The sequence below is a fragment of the Propithecus coquereli genome, unplaced genomic scaffold (genome assembly GCF_000956105.1).
Source record: "Propithecus coquereli isolate 6110/MARCELLA unplaced genomic scaffold, Pcoq_1.0 Scaffold553, whole genome shotgun sequence".
NCBI classification, from domain to species: domain Eukaryota; kingdom Metazoa; phylum Chordata; class Mammalia; order Primates; family Indriidae; genus Propithecus; species Propithecus coquereli.
Genome location: NW_012151430.1, coordinates 736,113 through 757,109, shown reverse-complemented (window position 1 = coordinate 757,109; position 20,997 = coordinate 736,113). Strand labels below are relative to the sequence as shown.

Sequence of the window (20,997 nt, the reverse complement as noted above, 5' to 3'; positions counted from 1 at the left end):
CTGAAAGTAATCTAAATTCCAACATATAATGGAATGCTATACAGACACTAAGAAGAATGAGATAGAACAGTATATGCTTACGTGAACAAACATTCAAGATACACTGAAAGACAAGTTGCACAATGACATACAGAGTGTAAATCAACTTATATTTTTTACATGATCCTTTAAAAAGTTCTGTAAGAATAAGCAATCCATTAAGAAATGCTTCAGTAGGGGTTGGAGTTGACAGAAAAAACACAATTACTTACTTTTCACATTATGCCAAAATGCACTGTGAAGTTTGGTTATATGCACATTACTTTTAAAACTAGTTTAAAAATTTTTTTTAAAATAAAGGCATTAAACATACACAATCCTCACTCCCCAGAAAAAAAAGATTATGTCCTATTACTGATTTCCCAAGTACTAGAAAACAATTCTCCTTGTACTGCTCAAACTAAAAGCTTCCTCAGGACTTCAACGACAGTGTGGTATTACGGTATACAAATAGGACCTGGAGTCAGAAAGATAGAGAGTCGTTCAAACCCCTAAGCAGTCCTACAGTAAGTGACATCTGGCACCTTAACTCACAGACTCCTCCGTTTCAAACCTGGAGTACCGCCTACACACTGCAGGATGATTATGAGAAGTAAGAAATATTAATAACACTAATAAAAAAATTTAATTTGGTTTCAGACATACAGTAGGTTCTCAATGATGTTGGCTCCTTTTCTTTTCATACAAGCTGAATTAGATAAAAGTTCTAGCTTGTTTTAGTTTCCTCAACTATCATTTCAAGAAACGATTCTCTCGTCTCTCACTCTCTCTCACACACACACACACACACACACACACACACACACACAAGCGGCTTTAGAACAAGGAAAAGTGACCACAGGACATAACGAAATAGAGCTATACTATGCTCCCCACCAACTTCCCATTCTTCCTTCAGTTGGCATTTTAGATAACTGTTTCCTTCCAAGGAACGGCTGCAGAGCAGAAGGGCAAAATGTATAGATGAGGAGGAAGCAGGGATAATATACAGATAACGTACACCATTCACACAGAGTTCTGTGACTTTAATCAGATCTCGGGAAGGCAGGGCAGATGCTTGTAATACATACTGAATAGATAAAAATGAATACGTACTTATTTTTTCTAAGACAAAACTTTAGATTTTAATTCTTTCTGACTCTGTTCTGAACATACTGTATGTAATGGCACAAGGAAAATGCCTTTCAGATGAGTAAACAACAGAGAATCCGCTATTATATTATATACAGCAACTTAAATGTAACAGTGCCCCACTCCCAGCTTCCAGCACGAAAGACACTTAAAAGAAAAAAAGGCAATTCTGAGGAACATTCCTTGCTTAAAGACAGCAACGAAAACGCAAAGCCAGGAAAGAAACCACGCACGTACCCCAGAACCACGCCCAGCTCCTTGACATGAACACGCATCTGCCCCCTCAGGTATTCGGACAGCATCTTACTCTTGAAGTACAGCTCCTGCAGTCGGTCCTCCAGGTGCATCACACACTGCAGTCAGGGAGGGACCAAGAACCAGGTCATCCAACAGTTCTCAACTCCGAGTCGTGGCAAATTCCAAAGCAAAATTCTATTTAATTACTCCAACATGAACGAAATTTGAAGCACATTTTAAAAGTATGTAGTTTTAGCTATACAGGAATGTAAACCTTTTTCTGACTCATATTGAAGATTAGCTTCTACAGTGTTTGTGTTTTTCTTTTTTTTCCTAATTGTGGTAAAATACACATAATATAAAATTTACCATTTTAACTTTTTTTTTTTTTTTTTTGAGACAGAGTCTTGCTCTGTTGCCCAGCTGCAGTGCAGTGGGCAGTGGCGTCACGACAGCTCACTGCAACCTCCAACTCCTGTGCTCCAGTGATCCTCCTGCCTCAGCCTCCCATCGTGCTGGGACTACAGGCTTGATTATGGGCCACACCCAACCCCCAATATAGTTTTATTTCAAAATTTGAAAAATGTAACATTCTTACAAATTGGTACATTTCACATTTATTTAGATAGGAAAGGCTGTATTCTCCTGTGGAGAGTAAAAAACAGTTTGAAATAGTTCACAGAGAAGGGTCTGCAGTCCTTACTAAAAGAGAGATGTTTCTAAGCTGGAACATTAAAAATTAAAACATATGTATTTTGATTATCAATTAACTTGCTTTATTAAAATAGGTGATTTTCATGTGAATTGAAGCTATATTATGTTTGAGGAAAAAACGTGAGTTTCAAGTGTTAAAAGCATCAAATTCTTGCAGAGTATTCCTTTCCAGTGAAAATCAGCTCTGAATAAAAACCTACTTTATTATTGAGAAAACACCACCAAATGAATTTCTTGGCTCACTTGTTGCGGTGTATGTTTTTTCCATAATGTTTGCTGAGGCTGAAAATACCCAAGAAGAAAATCTGAACTCCAGAATGTATGTACACATAAAATACATAATTTACCGTAGTAGCCATTTTAATGCATGTAATTCAGTGGCATCAAGAGCATTCACAGTGTTGTGCAACCATCATCCCCCCATCCACTTCCAGAACTTTCTCATCATCCCAAACAAAAACTCTGTATCTATTAATAGCTCCACATTCCCTCTTTCCCCCCCAGCCCCTGATAACCACTATTTTACTTTCTGTCTCTACGAATTTGCCTACTTGATTCTACCTCGTATAAGTGGAATCATACAATCAATATTTGTCTTTTTATGTCATAATGTTTTCGAAGTTCATCCATGTTGTACCATTATCAGAATTTCAGTCCTTTGGCTGAAGCAAAGGACTGAAAAACACTGAACAAATATCACACTGTATGTATCACGTCACATTTTGTTTATTCATTCATTTGCTGATGGACACAGTTATTTCTAATTTTTGGCTATTGTGAATAATGCTGCTATGAATATCAGGATACAATTATCTGTTTGAATCCCTGCTTCCAGTTCAAGCACACGTGAAGAAGTACAATTGCGAGAGCATGTGGCAAAACCGTGTTAAACTTTCTGAGGAACTGCCAAACTTTTCTACAGCTCCTGCACCATCTTACGTTCCCGCCAGCAATGCACGAGGGTTTCAATTTCTCCCCATCCTGGCCGACACTTACTATTAGTTGTGGTTTTTTGATTGCAGCCATCCTTACGGGTATTAAATGGCATCTCAGTTGGTTTTTATCTGCATTCTCCTAATGACTAATGATGGTGAACATATGTGTTCACGTGCTTACTGGCCATCTGTGTATTTTCTTTTGGGGAATGCCTATTCAACTCCTTTGCCCATTTTTAAATCCAATTGTTCACTTTTTGTCGTTGAGGTATAGGAGCTCTTTATATAGTCTGGGTATCAATCCTTTTTCAGATATACGATTTGTAATTATTTTCTCCCATTTTGTGGGCTGTCTTTTCACTCTGTTGACAGCTGATAAATAGAAGTTTTAAATTTTGGTGAAGTTTAATTTATCTATTTTTTACTTTTGTTACCTGTGCTGTTGTGATCAAGAAATCACTGCTACTATATCCAATGTCATGAAGAGTATCCCCTATGTTTTCTTGTAAGTTTTATAGTTTTAGCTCTTAAGTTTAGGTCTTTGATCCATTTTTAGTTCATTTCTGTGTAGGGCGTAAGGTGAGGCCACAACTTCACTCTTCTTTTGCACGTAGCTGTCCAGCGTTCTCGGCATCTTGTGCAGAAAAGACTCCTTTCCTCTGTTGAATGGTCTTAGACCTTTGTTGAAAATTAACTAATTTCATATGTGAGGGTTTATTTTTTTGGATCTCCAGTCTATTCCATTTGTTTAGATGCCGGTCCTTACGCCAGTACCATAATGTTCCAATTACTATAGTTCTGTAGTAAGTTTTGAAATCAGAAGTGTGAGTCCTCCAACTTTGTTCTTTTTCAAGATTGCTTTGTCTCTTTGAAGTCCCTTGAGATTCCTAATGGATTTTAAGATGAGTTTTTCTATTTCTGCAAAAAGTGTCATTGGGATTTTGATAGGAATTTCATCGAATCTGTAGATCGCTTTGGGCAGGAATGACATCTTAATAATATTAAGTCTTCCAATCCATGAACATGAAAGGTGCTTCCATTTACTTATGTTCTTCTTTAATTCCTTTCAGTAATGTTCTGTAGTTTACAGTATACAAGTTTTCTGTCTCCTTGGTATTATTCCTAAGTAATTTATTCCTTTTGATGCTATTGTAAGTGGAACTGTTTTCTTAATTTTCTTTTCAGATTGCTCATTGCTAGTGTACATGAATGCAACTTATTTTTACATGTTTTATAAAATGCAAATTTGTTTAATTTGCCTATTATTAGTTTTTTTTGTAGACTCTTTATGTTTTCTACATATAAGATCATGTCATCTGTAAACAGAGATAATTTTACTTCTTCCTTTCCAATTTTGAAGATTTTTGTTTTTTTTCTTACCTAACTGCTCTGGCTAGGACTTCCAGTGCCATGTTGAATAGAAGTGGTGAGAATGAGCATCACTGTCTTGTTCTTGGTCTTAGGGGACATGCTCTCAGTCTGTTGCAGTTGAGAATGATGTCAGCTATAGGCTTGTCAAAGATGGCTTTCATTAGTTGATCTACAGAGCTCCTTAGCTATACTATATTACAGTTCTCCTAATAAGAGAAAGAACCTTGAAAGTTGGAAATGATGTCTTTAATAAGAGGTTATCAATACTATAAAGAGTATAGTATTGTATTTGTATAGTATAGTATTTGTCATCACATACAAAGTGATGACACGACAACAAGGGTCCAGAATGCACTGGATTCTACACAAAGCCTGGAGATGTCACATGACTGTACTGCACGTGATCAACCATCCTGGCTGCTGAAATCAGAATATAGAAACATGTACACGTTCCCCTCTGTCGTAGCTTGGGCAGCCATAACAAAATGTCACAGACTGGGTGGCTTAAACACAAATTTATTTTCTCATGGTTCTGGAGGTTGGAAGTCCAAGATCACAATGCAGCCACGGCTAGGCTCTAATGCGAGCTCACTTCCCAGTTGGCAGATGGCTGCCTTGTCCCCGTGTTCATACACGGTAGAAAGAGAACAGTTTTTCTCTCTCTTCCTCATCTTATTAGGCTACTAATACCACCATGAGGGCCCCACCCTTAAGATCTAATCTAACCTTAATTACCTCCCAAAGACCTCATCTCCAAAACTGTCACAGTGAAGGTTAGGGCTCCAGCTTATGAGTTTGGGGGGTAACTCAAATAGTCACTCCCTAATACCTTCTTTCAGAGAAACAGTGATGAAACTAGGAGTAATATTTAAATGTAGGCACATATGAAACAGAGTTTAGTCATCTATCGGAGTGCTCAACCCTTACACATACTTACAAAATTTGGAGATAAGTTATGCTTATAAAGTTGAAGAGTGGAATGAAGCAGATTGGAAACAAGACTGGAAACCAATACTTCCTTTCCCAATTTATTGTCTGTTGCTCGTCTCTGGCTACTGGCCACTTGAACAGTCCATTTATCCATATCAGCTATAATACAGACAGCTTCTGCTATTGGTTCATCCAACACTGGATGCTGGAAAGAAAAGAAGAATTCATCTCATGATAAGAAAATAAAGTTTTCAAAAATAATGCCAATTTTACAATGAAGAGATATTAAACAAAAACAAAAAAACATCAAATTTCAAAAGCTACTGCCAAAGAATCCCTGACCAAGGAGAATGTATAATTAATTAATAACAAATATCCTGAGACATCTTATAGAAATCATCATAGAGACTTTGAATTTATTACCAGGACTTTGTATTCTTTAATCCAGAACTTAACTTTCACCAGTGTTTTGATCATTCATTCATTTGGTGAATTTACTGTCAACTAAGTGCCAGGCAATCAGAAGAAAATGTTTTTTACCTTGAAAGATATAAATATCTTAAAAACAGGACAGGATTTATTCACACGAACAAGTCAATGTAAGATTCCATGCTAACTACCTCAATATATCAGGCATTAGTAGGAGCTATCCCTTGAGATCACGAAGTACCTTGCTGCCCGTGTGCACTAGATTCGTCTTTTTTCTTTTTCTTTTTGTTTAGACAGGGTCTCCCTCGCTGCCCAGGCTGGAGTGCAGGGGCGTGCACAGCTCACTGCAGCCTCCAGCTCCCAGGATCAAGCCATCCACAGGCCTCGGCCTCCCAGGTAGCTACGACTACAGGTGTGCAACACCTCGTCCAGCTAACTTTTATATTTTTTTGTAGCGAGCTGGCCTTGTTCTGTTGCCCAGGCTGGGCATTTCTTTATTCTACGAAGACATATATCCAGAGTATGAATATAGCAGTTAAAAAGGGGACAAATCAACATGAGCTAACATGGTTCTCCGAGATGCACTGGTAGATGAAAAAAAGGTCACCATACACAAACACACGTTACATCTCAATTATGTTTCTAACAACTCAAATCTACAGCTAAGTGAAAATGTGGAAGAAAAAGAAAAAAAACAAAAAAATCTCAACCTCTTTACCATGAAGACCTCTGTGAGGAAGTACGAATAAAATTAAGAGTATGAAGAAGGACTTCTACTTTTACTCTCTGTATCTTTATATTGTTTGAATTTTTATCACAAGCATTCACCAAAATGATACTTTTATAATTAAAACATTTAAGATATAGTGAAAAATAATATTTTAACTCATATATACATACTGATGAAAGGGCCCACAAGGTCATTACTGTGTCCTTGGCACATGGTTTACACACAAGACCAAAAATAGCAATTGAGCACAGAGCACAACTATCAGAAACCGACAGTGGCCCCACAATGCTCAGTACTTCAACATCTTTTTATATTTGGAAAGGAAAAGATTTATTTACCATAGCCAACTGGAATAGCAGCAAAAAGACTGAGACTAAAACTACAGTTTGAAATACTCAGATCCAATGACCTTTCCTCTAACTTTTACTGTTACTACAATTAGGATAAGGTACTACAATAAAATACAAAAATAGAAGTTTCCTCCTGGATAAACCCAGGTTTGGCATTCACAAATGATATTCCTTTGCCAAGTGAATGAACAACCAGTCTGAGTAAGCGTCCAGGAAAGACACTAAGGAAACAAAGACAACAGAGCCGACACTCTTTTGTGAGGGAGATCAAAATAAAAACACCGGCTATTAAAAAAACATGCAACAGATGAAGCAGGAACCCAGTGCTGGGGAAGGGGAGGAGGATGACTGTGGGGGCTGTGTGACAGGGAGCTCCACGGTGGACAGGAGATAGGAATATGACATTAAAGTAAGCAAGATCAGATTTCCGGTGAAAATGGGAGAGAAATACGGGACAATTCTGTTAGAGGAAGCACGATGCGAAGGCTGGGAGACACAAGTGGATGCATATGGCTAAATCTGTGAGAAATGATACTAAAATATTTCTTATTCATCTCTTGCCAAAAATATAACATTTTATATTTATCAATTTAATTATGAACACATTATAATTTTGACAAAGATACCTACATTTGTGATACTGTGACATACATACAGTCGACCACTGAACAATACGGGTTTGAACTGCACAGGTCCACATGTATGTGAATGTTTTTCAATAAATATATTGGAAAATTTTTTGTAGATTTGTGAGAGTTTGAAAAAACTCACGGATGAACTGCATAGCTTAGAAAAAGCAAAAAAATTAAGAAAAACTTAGATATGTCAATATGCATAAAACACATGTAGATGGCAGGCATGGTGGCTCATGCCAGTAATCCTGGCTACTTGGGAGGCTGAGGTGGGAGGATCACTTGAGCCCAGGAGTTAGAGACCAGCCTGAGCAACACAGTGAGACCCTGTCTCAAAAAAAAAAAAAAAGTAGATACTAGTTTATTTTATCATTTACCACCATAAATATATATAAATTATAAAAAGTTAAAATTTATCAAAACTTATTTAAACACTTACAGACCATACATGGTACAATTTGTAGCCAAGAGAAATGTAAACAAATGTAAAGAAGCAGTACTGAACCAAAGCTGCATAAAATTAACCGTAGCACAATACTGTACCACTATAATAATTTCATAGCCACTGCTTGTTGCTATTGCCACAGTGTTGCAAATATGCACTTAAAATGTCCTGTGACGCTAATCATCTCTGCAAGAACAGTTTCTTTCTCCAGTAAATTATATATTGCAGTAAAAAGGGACCTCTTGAGTTTCTTGCATATTTTTTATCACACTTAGTGCAACACTGTAAAACATGAGTGATACCAGGGGATCCATAAAAGGTGCTGCTAATGATGCTGGAAGTACTCACAAGAAACACAGAAAACTCATGACATTACAAGAAAAAACTGAATTGCTTGATATGTACCGTGGATTGAAGTCTGCAGCTGTGGTTGCCCATCATTTCAAAATAAACAAATCTAGTTATAAGGACCAATGTAAAAAAAAGATATCTGTGAAGACTTAACTGCAGCTACACCAGCTGGTATGAAAACATTGCACTTTTTTGAAAAAATATCTTTTCATGTTGTATTGAAAATGCAGCTTCTATGCAGGCGCAAGATTGCTGTAAGAAAGGCATAAGCATAGAAACTAATATGATTCGAGAGGAAGCAGTCATTATACGACAACTTAAAGCAACAGGAAGGTGAAGGATCTAAAGCTGAAGAATTTAATGCCAGTAAAGGATGGTTTGATAATTTTAGAAAGAAATATGGCTTAAAAAAAAAAAACAAGGTAACAAAAGAACCAGCTTTTGCTGACCAAGAGAGGCAGCAGACAAGTTCCCAGATGTCATTAAGAAAATCACTAATGAGAAAAGGGATTCCTGAACAGGTTTTTATACAAACAAAAGTGCCCTATTCTGAAAAAGAAAAAAAAAAAAACAAAAAAGGACATTTAATAGTAAGGAAGAGGAGTGAGGACCAGGATTTAAGGCAGGAGGAGAAAGGCTAATTCTACCGCTTTTGCGATTTAGGATTAAGATCAGGATTGCACTTATCTATAAAGCTGCTAACTCCCAGCCTGTAGCCCCAGCTACTTGGGAGGCTGAGGCAGGAGGATTGCTCAAGCCCAGGAGTTTGAGGTTGCAACGAGCTATGATGACACCACTGCACTCTAGCCGTGGCAACGGAGTGAGACCCTGTCTCAAAAACAAAAACAACAACAAAAAACAGACACATAGACCAATGGAACAGAATTAAGAACAAAGATATAAATCCACTCATTTATAGCCAACTCATTTTTGATAAAGTCACCAAGAACATACATTGAGGACAAGACAGTCTCTTTAATAAATGGTGCTGGGAAAACTGGATATCCATACGCGGAAGAATGAAACTAGACCCCTCTCTCTCACCAGGTAAAAAAATCAAATCAAAATGAATTAAAAACTTAAATCTAAGACCTGAACCTCTGAAACTACTGTAAGAAAATACTGGGATAATGCTCAAGGACATTGGTCTGGGCAAAGATTTTTTGAGTAATACCTCAAAAGCACAGGCAACCAAAGCAAAAATAGACAAACAGGGTTACATGAAGCTAAAAAGCTTTTGCTCAGCAAAGGAAACAATCAGCAAAGTGAAGAGACAACCCGCAGAATGGAAGAAAATATCTGCAGATTATCCATCTGACAAAGGATTAATCAATAGAATATATAAGGAGCACAGACAATGGCAAAAAAATAATAATAATCAGAATAAAAATGGGGAAAAGATCTGAACAGACATTTCTCAAAAGAAGACACACAGGCCAGGCATGGTGGCTCACACCTGTAATCCTAGCACTTTGGGAGGCGGAGGCGGAGATCACTTGAGCCCAGGAATTTGAGGTTGCTGTGAGCTACGATGACACTGCTACACTCTAGCCCAGGCCAACAGGTGCATGAACAAATGCTCAACATCACTAATCATCAGAGAAATGCAAATCAAAACCACAATGAGACATTACCTCACCCCACTTAAAATGGTTTTTATCAAAAAGGGAATAACAGATGCTGGCGAGGATGTACAGAAAGGGGAACCCTTGTACACTGCTGGTGGCAATGTAAATCTTTGTAGCCACATAGAAAACAGTATCAAAAAACTAAAAAAAAAAGACTACCACTACCTTATGATCCAGCAATTCCACTATTGGGTATGTATCCAAAAGAAAAAGGAAATCAATAGATTGAAGAGATATCTGTACTCTCATGTTTATTAATGTAGCACTATTCACATTAGCCAATAGATAGAATCAGCCAAAGTGTCCATCAATGGATGAGTAGATAAATACAGAACGCAATATTATTCAACCACAAAAAAGAATGAAATCCCGTCATTTGCACCAACACAGGTGGAACTGGAGGTCATTATATTAAGTGAAATTAGCCAAGCAAAAAAAGGCAAATATCACATGTTCTCACTTATGTGGAAGATAAAATCATGGATCTCGCAAAGACAGAAAGTAGAATGGTGGTTACCAAAGGCCAAGAAGGGAGGGGTTAGGGAGGGATAAAGAGAGGTTGATTAATGGCTAGAAACATACCCATTAATATAGAAGAAATAAGACCCTAGTGTTTGATAGATCAGTATGGTGACAACAGTTTACAATAATCTATTACATATATCAAAATAGTTAGACGAGAATAATTTGAGTGTTTCTAGAATAAAGAAAAGACAAATATTTAAGGTGATCAATATCCCAATTACATTGATTTGGTCTTTACAAATTATAAAATTAAATTATCACATGTACCCCCAAAATATGTATATGTATTATGAATGAATAAAAAATATTTTTTAAAGAAAGAATTAAATAATAATTACTCAAACGCACTTTAGTTGTTTGAAAAGGGGTGGGTGGGGCATGGAGGCAGCGCCATCCACTTTGAAATTACTTGTTTTCACTCAAGCAATTGTCACATGCGATGCCCTAATCTGATAAAATTTCAATGTAACCAATCTCAGTTCACCCGCTCACCATCGACTTCCATAGAAGACCACCTATACTCAATTACACCTTCCCGACCGAGACTGTGTAGCGGTCTCCTGCTAAGTTTTACTGAGCCTGTCGTACGCAGCTTTAGGTGCCCGAGTCACGCAACGGGTAGTGTGTGCGTGAGGAAGATGATGCAGGGATTACAAAGTTTTATTTTTCTTAAACCCTCCTCTCTGAGTTCCACAGCTTCTACAATACAAATTAACCTACAATCTTATCAAACTTTTTTCTCTCCCAGGCAATTCCAGAACCCTCAATACTTAAACTCCAAAATCGTCAAGTGTCCCCTCTCTACAGAACACTTGGCATCTCCACTCTGTTACATGGATGCCCATTCTCACCACTCAGTAGCTTCCTTTTTTTACTGTTTGGTACTAATTCATTCATACACTTGGCCTTATTTTCTGTTACTAAGTAAATAGTGTGAAGTCAGACAGTATTTCTTTTTTATCTATATATCCCCTGGAGTCTTAGTGCTATGTTCAGAACATAGTAAGTTAGTAAATATTTATCTAATTGGTAATAAAGATGATGCAAATGGCCTTTAAATATTAAGATCTCAAATTTTAATAAGCTTTTTTCACAAACTGTGTTTTTGTCTAGATTCGCCATAATTTCTCACTATATAATAAAACACCAAACTTTACAACTTTGGTAACTTTCTACAGACACAGAAGGTTTAAATCTTTCTGGCTAACAGTTAAATGACTGCTTGCTCACTCAGCCACATTTTCCCACCCATGATTTCCCAGTTGGCTTTCTCTATTTCCTTTCAAGCACTTTTTATTTGAAGGGTGGGTGAATATTGTTATTTAAAAAAATTTATTAAAGTGACATATGTAATTGAAGGGAGAAACAGAAAATTCAACAAAACAATAAATGGAGACTTCAATACTCCACCCTCAAAAAATAACAGAACCAAATAGAAAATCAGCAAGGACACAAAGACTTGAAAAAGGCTATTAACCAACATGACCTGATATCTATAGAACATCCCCACCCAACAACAGTAGAGTATATACAGTCTTTTCATTTATTTATTTTTTTTTTAAGACAGTCTCTCTCGCTTTGTCGCCCCAGCTGGAGTGCAGTAGTGTCATCATAGCTCACTCACTGCAACTTCAAACTCCTGGGCTCAAGCAGTCCTCCTGCCTCAGCCTCTAGAGTATCTGCGACTACAGGCACATGTCACTGTGCCCGGCTAATTTTTCTATTTTTAGTAGAGACGAGATTTCACTCTTGCTCAGGCTGATTTCAAACTCCTGAGCTCAAGTGATCCTCCCGCCTCGGACTCCCAGAGTGCTGGATTACAGGCCTGAGCCACTGAGCCCGGCCTTACCTAGTCTTTTCAAGTGTGTATGCGCATTCTCCAGGACAGACAATATGCTAAGACATGAAACAAGTACGAGTCTCAATAAATTTTAAAGGACTGAAATGATACAAAGTATGTTCTCCAACTATAATGGAACTAAATTAAAAAGCAACAATAAAAAATTTGGGAATTCTACAAATATTTGCAGATTAAACAGCACACTTCTAAATAACCCGTGGGTCAAAGAAATTTGAGCAAAATTAGAAAATATTTTGAGACAACTGAAAATGAAAACACAACAGATCAAAATTTATACGATTCGATTAAAGCAGTGCTAGAAGAAAAGTTATAGCTTTAAATACCTACATTAGAAAAAAAGAAATAAATCAATGACCTAATCTTCCACCTTAAGAAACTAAAAAAAAGAGCGAACTAAACCCAAAACAAGCAGAAAGAAAGAAATAAGGAAGATTACAGTATAAATCAATGAAAATAGAAAACGGAAAAATAGAAAAAAATCAACAAAAACAAAAGGTGTTTCTTTGAAAAGACCAACAAAATTGACAAACCTTCATCTAAAATGAGAATCGGCAAAAGAGGCAGACAGAAAAGATTTTAGGGTTTGGGGGCTAAAAGGTCTCTGTCTCAATGACTCCATCTCTGCTGTTAAGCGTGGAAACAGCAGGAGAGTATGTCAGTGAATGGTTGTCGCAGTGTTCCAGTAAAACTATCTACAAAAAGCAGGACCATGTGGCACACTGGCCATAGCTTGCTAATCTTCGAGCCCTATGGGAAAAAAATATCTACAATTTAAGCCAACCCACGAATGAACTCCTCTTTGAAGCAGCCCCCATCTTTGGGGAAAAAAGGAAACAAAAAAAACACAGATTACAAAGTTCAGGAATATAAAAGGGGACATCACTTGCAACCTTACGGAAATTAAAAGGATTATCTATACTATACTAAAATCTATACTATGAACAACTTAATTCTAATAAATTAGAACACTTAAATGAAACTGATAAATAGTACCAATCCTCTAGAAACTCTTCTAAAAATAGAGGTGGGAATACTATCCAACTCATTCCATGAGGCCAGTATTACCCAGAGATCAGACAAAGACTTTAAAAGAAAACTACAGACCAGCATCTCTCATGAATACAGACTCCAAAATCCACAACAAAATATTAGTAAATCAAATCCAGCAACATATAAAAAAAATTATATACCAACGACCAAGAGGGATTCTTTCCTAGGAATACAAGGGCTGGTTTAACATCTAAAAGTCAATCAGTGAAATCCACGACATCACCAGTTTAAAGAAGAAAACCCACATGATCATCTGAATAGATACACAGTAAAAGCATTTGACAAAATCCCACACCCATTTATAACTCAAAGGATGGGGGAAAACCCTCAAGACTAGGAAGAAAAGGGAACTTCCGCTACCTGATAAAGGGCATCTACAAGAAAGAACCACACAGCTAACATCAGCTTAATCATGGAAGACTCAGTATTTTCCACGAAGATCAGGAATAAGACAATAATGTCCACTGTCACCACTTCCATGCAACACTGTACTTAAGGCTCTAGCCAGCACAATGCAGGGGCGGGGGAGGAAATGGCATCCAGATAGGAAAGAAGATGTAAACTGTTCACTGATAACATGGGCCTGGGTGTAGAAAACCCTAAGAAATCTAAAAAAAAAAAAAAAAAAAAAAACGTAATAGAATTAGTAAGAGTTCAGAAAGGACCCAGGACACATTATCAATATTCAGTACTTCTATATAAGCAATGAATAATCTGAAAAGGAATTAAGAAAATAATTCCATTCACAGTTAAGCATTTTCAAATTTTGATACTGTAAATAATCTAGTTGATGGACATCCATGAACACACAAAGTACTTTCTGCCTTTCAGATTTCCACTTGGATGGCTTCCTGGAACTCTATTTGCTTTCACAGCAATAGGAACAAGGACGCAGGTGTTGTATATAAAGTGATGAATTCAGAAAACAGTGACTGTGTTATACACAGTAAAGTGTGTCCAAGAACACAAGGCAATTCTGGGTTCTGCTGGTAAGGGTTCGTTTCAAATAAATTCAAGAACAGTAAAGGTCACTCACCTGCACAGCATGAGAGAGATCTGACACCAGACAGTGACGGAGCCTCTCATCACTCCCGATTCCTTGAAGAACAAAGTCAGGCACATAAGATGAGCAGTAGCCACCCAGCAAAGACCTCCCAAAGTTGGCAATGTTGGGCTGAATGGCACTCACTTCAATTAACTTTGACCTACAAGAAAAACCCCCCAAAAGGGAACATATAATTAGTGATAAACATATTTAACCAGCAAAAACATTGTGAACTCTACTAGTCTATATTTCCAGTGCCATTATTTTCCACAAAATATAGTCAGAATAAAATTATCCTTAAATAAAAACTGGCCGTCCAGAGAAAGTCTGATGAGCAACTTTGTAACGAAGTGGGCATCAATCTTGCATAGTAGACTTCCGGAGAGCTGTCCCATGTGCTTCTAACATATTCTGAACAAATCGGATTACCAAAACCATCATCCAAAACAAAGTAGCTAAATACCTCACAAGTCCAAAGCTGGGTATGTAACATTTCTCAAGCATGAGATCTTCTCCTTAACTACTCGACCCGGGGTATACATTCCCTATTTTCCTCTTAGTCTTGGTCAAATCTATTTCCAACAATGATTTGCTACCTTCTCAGTGAATACCTTTCCCTAACTGTCAGGATCAGCATAGGTCCTTTCTGGGGGCATAATTCACTCCTAAATGGCTTGAAAACTCTTAAGCAGCAAGAAATCTTCCACAGATCAGCCAGATCCTTTAATTTTTCTCTGATGCCATCACAAAGCCTTTCGAGGTGCTTATGGGGCTTAGCCTTTAGTCCTGCACAAGAGTAAGGGCATATGATAAAAAAAGAGAATTTGTTCAGGACCATGATCTCTTTATATTAGCTACCACCAACCTTCAGAGACCAGCTAAGCAAAACAATGGTCCATATTTATAAAGGGCCTATTACAGGTGAAAACTTCCTACTTACCCAGGAAAAGGTATCTCATCCTCTTCTGCCCAGTCTTCTTGCTCTCCTCCATAGTAACTGCTAGCTTGTCTGGTCATGTCATGACCTGTGTCTTCACTTTCACTATCCCCGAGGGCACTATCTGAACTTTCATTTCTTGGAATATCCCATTCAGTTCCTACAGCAATTTTTTTCTCTGAACTCTCTTTATCCCCATGGGGGACAAGAATGGAGAGTGTATCTCTTTGGTCCTGCTGAGGAAAGCAGGTTTTACATGAATCTTGGTGAACTGTTTCTATACACTTACAAAATTCATTGTTCGGTTTGTTATTTTTTGTACATAGTCTTTTTGAAAACTCTAACATACAGCAGTACTCTTTACTGTCTGTACTTGTTTTAACTGGAACATCATCAATAGTCCTAGTTTCAATCGAATCGTCATTAAAATATTCATCAAATAAGCTCGTGCTTTCTGGGTCTGAATGATTCCAACAGGGAAGTTCACAGGGCTCTCCAGAAACCACGGTCTGTATATCAGACTCTCTGGATTGGTCCTTAGTAGTTTGTTTAATTTCTTGATGCTGATCGACAGCCCCTCTTTCTTCCTTCAGTGGTTTGGTGTGATGCCGGGTAATCTGATCCACCACCGCCTGACTCCGGAGCTCAGTGTCTGAGTCAGGTGACATAGAATCCCCAATCAGGAAAGTAACCTTTGTCTGTGCTGCCTCACAAGAAAACGCAGCAGGCATGATCTTATCTGGAGGTTTCTTTTCCACAGCCGTGCCTGTGGATCTCATCGCTTTGCTTGTGTGATTATTTGAATCCAGCAATTCCTCACTCTGCCACGTCTCCTCTGTTGGCTCCAAGCCTGACTCTGACAACGCACATTTGTCTACTGGAGCAGATCCTGTGCAAACAACTGTCTCTAACTTGGTGTCAGGGCAAGTTCTTAATTTGTCTCTGCACTGTTTAACATCAGCGACATTTTCCTCTTGGCAGTGAGAAGGAGAAATGATCCGGCACTGATCTGAAATTCCCAGCAGTTCCTTAGAGCTGTTTTCAGTATCTTCTCTCTCTTGCTGTGAAACATTCTCTGTATTTTGCCCAAGGAGTGGACGACCACAATATTTACAGTTACAGTTAGGAGTTCTTGTTTCTTCTGACTCTTTCAAGAGCAAACTGCTTTTGTTTCTATGCACCGTGACAAGCACATACTCCGATTCCTCTATTTCGCCTTTCTCCAAAGTGGTGGTAATCACCGTGCCTGGCATGACAATGGCTTCGTCTTCTCCGTTTTCTAGAAGATGGGTTTCTTGAAGTTCAGAGCATCTTATGAAATAAGTAAGAAAATAAAGCAGCCTCTGGACCATGTCTTGTCGTTTGCCAACTACCACAGTCCTCGCTAACCGTACAGGAGAGCCAATAGCGCCATACAAGTCTCCTGCAATGAAAAGATCAGTTAATGGACACATCCTCTACTCATTCGGCTAAGCAGGCTGTTTTCAATGATCAGAACCCTGCTCTCATGGTATGAGGGGTAGTTCAGGTTTTACTCTTAGTTCTTTAACAGATGAGTGGCTATTCAGGAGACTAGGAGGAGATGAACAGTCTTAACCAGAGAGAAAGGTGAATTGAGAGATTTTCTAGCTTTTTCCTCAAACAGGTGCTGTGGTTCTGAAACCTCAAGCAAAGAGTCGGCTCTGAAAGTCACGCACAGTAAGAATGTTCTCTGCACTAGGTCACATGCAGAGCACTTTTACCTGAGGAGAGAAGTACTACTGCCTGAAGCACTACACGCACAGGGACGCTGTAGCTGTGCACAGAGCAGGAAAGAGAAAGCTCAGGATCTGCTGACTTGCAAAGAGAGGAGGGGAGTCGTCGTGGAATGCAGCAGAGCTGGAGCAGCCACACCCCACGCTCAGCTGTCCCTGATTTGAATCACATCCGTGAACTTTACCTGCTGCTGCCCTAATCAGGACCCCACACCAGCAATTCCCATGTTTTCAACATGGTTGAAATAGGTTGGATAGTCAGGATGGGCCAGAGGGGCAGGAAGAGAGAGATTCATCCTCACTAAGAGGAAGATAAAGGGCAACAAATTCAGCCATGTAGTCCATTTTCACTTTTCTATCCACAGTAGACACGAGCAGACATTATGTCAAAGGAGGGGACCTAAGAGTTATCAATATCATTTCTATAATTATACTGTAGCTTAAATTAAACCAATAACTTTAATGCCAAAACAATGACTTAAAAATGGAAACTACAAAGGCATTAATTTAAATGTAATTCAATTTTTGCAAGTTATCAGTAGACACATCTAAAATCCTCCATGTTTACTTTACAAAACCCCCACACTTTTTAAAGGAACAAACATAAATAGGTCTCAAATAAATATATGCTGTAGATAATATTATGATAAATTTCTCCTCTGGCTAAGACAGTGGCTCAAATATCATCATTCCACTGTTCTAAACTAATTTCAAAATTCCCACTAATTACCAAATAAATTGAAACTGCTTTGGCATAGCAATCGAGTCTTTTGTGACTGCTCCCACTTTATTTTTCCAGCTTTATCTTCTTATAGTTAGCCTTCTTCATTTTTATTCACCCAAACCCCACTTAAACTGAACTACTTAAACCAGACCACTGAATGTGGGCTACACTTTTAACATCTAGACTCTACTCATCCTATGCACCAGCCCTTCCTTCTGCATCTCTGCCAGCCCAAAGATTTTCACTCAAGCACCCTCACTTGGGTAAAAATAAGTTGAACTTTTTTATTTGAACTCCCACTGAACTTTTCACGTCTCTTACAGTTCCTCTTTGAATTATGATTATTGTCTACGTATATATTACCTACAGTATTAGACTTAGGCAGCTTCAAAGAGCAAGGACGAAATCATTCATCTTTATACCCTTTGTGTTCTTTGCACAGAGCCTTAAATATCACACACTCAACAAATGATTGTAGAATGAAAAACAGATTTGAAATGTCCCAATTAAAAACATACTATTGAATTACTTGATTTAACAAAGTTAATATCACACAACAGAATAATTGCCAGCATTAAAAAAGAATGAACTATTAATATAAGTAAATCCCAATTATGTTGAATGAAAGAAGTCAGACAAAAAAAAAAAACTATGTACCGTATGATCCTATTTATATAAAACTCTAGAAAATACAAACTAATCTATTGTGAAACAAAGCAGATTAGTGGCTGCCAGGGGATGAGGAAAGCGCAACAGGGAGGTTGGGGAGGAGAAGGAGGGAGGGATTACGTAAAGGCATGAAGAATTTTTAGAAGTGATGGATATGTTATCATCTTGATTTTGGTGATGGTTTTAGAGGCACATGTATTGACAAAATTCATCAAATCGTATATTTCAAATATGTGTTTACCATATGTCAACTGTAACTCAATAAGGTGGAATGGAGGAAGGAAACAGAAAGGGAGGTCAGTTTCATGAATGGATGAGCCACATGACAATCTGCCTGGCAAATGCAATCACAAGAGCAACCTAAGGAAGTTTCTACCAGGTCACCAAAATGTTTCATCTTACTCTTCCCTAATCACCTAACAGCAACAGAGTAAGAGTAGGAGTAATTAGCAGGTACATTTATCAGACACTGTCCTAAACACTTTACATGTATTATCTCATTTAATTTTCATAACATTTTGAAGTATGTACTATTATTATCCCCACTTTATAAATAAGCATACTGTGGTTCGAATGTGGTGTGTCTGACTCCGCAGTGTGTGCTTATTTTAAGCACCCTGCTAACTGCCCCCCTAATGCCTGTGCACTCATCAATCGTCCACTCTCTCCATCACCAATTTATTTAGTGGTGCTTACTTAGCACGAAGGGAAACACGCTCCAAAATGACTCATCAAACGAACAAAAGTGAAACAATAGAAACCTTAGCGAACTGCTTCTCCAGTAACCAGATTTATTCACAGGTGACTTTGCTGATTTACTCTTTCTGGGAAAAATACCTAACACAAAGTACAAAAATGCAAAACGACCTGAAGACTCTGAAGTTACTAGTTAAGCAGTTGCCACCCTAGTCTTCTTGTTTCACATGCAATTCTCTGCAAGGAATGATATCAGGCATTAAGATGGGGACAGGACAATTAGCAGACGCGAAAGGACAAGTAAAAGAGAGATGCCTTAAAATAGAGGAGGTAAAAGAAAGCATTTTATTTTTGTTTTTGCTACAAAATAATTTCAGACAGTTACACAAAAGTCTATGTATAATACATATTGTAAGGGTTTTCAGACTACATACCCAGTTGTGCCCAAAGTGGGTTATATGGATGAGTCTTTGCCAACATGTCCACACTCTGAGAGGAATGTTTTTCTAAAAATATTTTTATAGGTGGTTGTCCATTTGGCATGACGGTTGGAACCCAGGCAAGATGATTGGTCAAAACTGCAGTAATGAGAGCTGGCAAGAATCTGAAAACAAAATACATCCTATCAGATTCCAACCTGCCTTCATGAAACCTTACATAAAGTGCAGTGACAGCGTAAGCAAGGAGAGTACACACTCTTGTGTGGCAAGTGGAATTAGACAGGAAAGGAGAGAGGCAAGGATAGGTCTACCACCCACCAGGACTAAAATGGAAGTTAATAAATATTTGGTTGAGGAGGAGTTAAAAAAAAATCTTTAAAATAAAGAGAACATTCACAAGGAGCTATTTCAGAGTATAATTACAAAACAAAAATGCCATTTTACTTGAAAAACTATGGATTCTTTTCAGTGTTTAATCTGCACAGTTTATTAAGGACTCAACCAGCAGGTCCCTACATTTCCAAATTACTGAATGGGAAAATGATGGAAAGTATTAAGCAAACTTTTTCTATCATCAAAGAGAATAAAAACTTCTGAATTTCTCATTTGGATTCAAAAGACTTGATGAATAAGTCAGAAGAAAACAATATGATAAAATATCACATTAAAAACGTATCACTGGAATTCCAGCACTTTCTCACATTGCTTTTGGTTACTAATAATATGAAATAATTCCAAAGATAATGGATCATTCTTCCACCTCTGTAATTGGGTTTGATTACAATCTAGATGTCTAATTACAGTAAATGATAACATACATACATACATGCATGCATACATAAATAAACAAAGTCATACTGATTTTTGGAAGCATTTTCCATTAGAAAAGTGAACTCCTTCATGAAACGATGGCAAAGCTGGTTCTTTTCTGGAGTCCCCGACATCATCGTAAGCCAGACAGGTTCTCCAATGCGCGGCATTGTGTAAAGATTACAAATTGTGGTTCTAAAAAGAAGACACATTAAGAAATTTATAGTTTCCACAGTTTCACTGAATTGTGAACCAGTATGAATGTGCCATATTACAATGGACAGAAGTGATGAGCACAGGTCACTTTAATGAGTTCTTGGTAGGGTACAAAAATCATTGCTAAGAACTTAAAAAAGTAAACACATAACAAAGTATTTTACAGAGAAAATTATCACTAGGACACAACTAGGGATATATGAAAATGCTTATTTTTGAAAGCTTATTAAAGGTGTTCAGATAGGAGAGAAAACTGAACACAAACGTTTATTTCTCTTCAGTTTTAAGGCCTCAACTGAATACAACTTAAGGTTTTGGAAACAGATAAACCACTGCAACATACAGAAC

At 37.7% G+C, this 20,997-nt stretch overlaps 1 protein-coding gene across 2 annotated transcripts in view; it reads right to left on the bottom strand.

The window, feature by feature from the left end:
- FNIP1 (folliculin interacting protein 1) overlaps positions 1-20,997 on the bottom strand; it is a 109,215-nt gene that overhangs the window by 2,695 nt on the left and 85,523 nt on the right. For both annotated transcript variants that reach the window (XM_012657633.1, XM_012657632.1), the window contains 6 exons: positions 20,482-20,628; positions 19,618-19,787; positions 15,344-16,763; positions 14,395-14,563; positions 5,365-5,562; positions 1,408-1,523 (listed from right to left, as the gene is read on the bottom strand). In XM_012657633.1, coding sequence (XP_012513087.1) covers positions 1,408-1,523; positions 5,365-5,562; positions 14,395-14,563; positions 15,344-16,763; positions 19,618-19,787; positions 20,482-20,628 — 2,220 coding nt within the window. The remainder of the gene's footprint in view (positions 1-1,407; positions 1,524-5,364; positions 5,563-14,394; positions 14,564-15,343; positions 16,764-19,617; positions 19,788-20,481; positions 20,629-20,997) is intronic.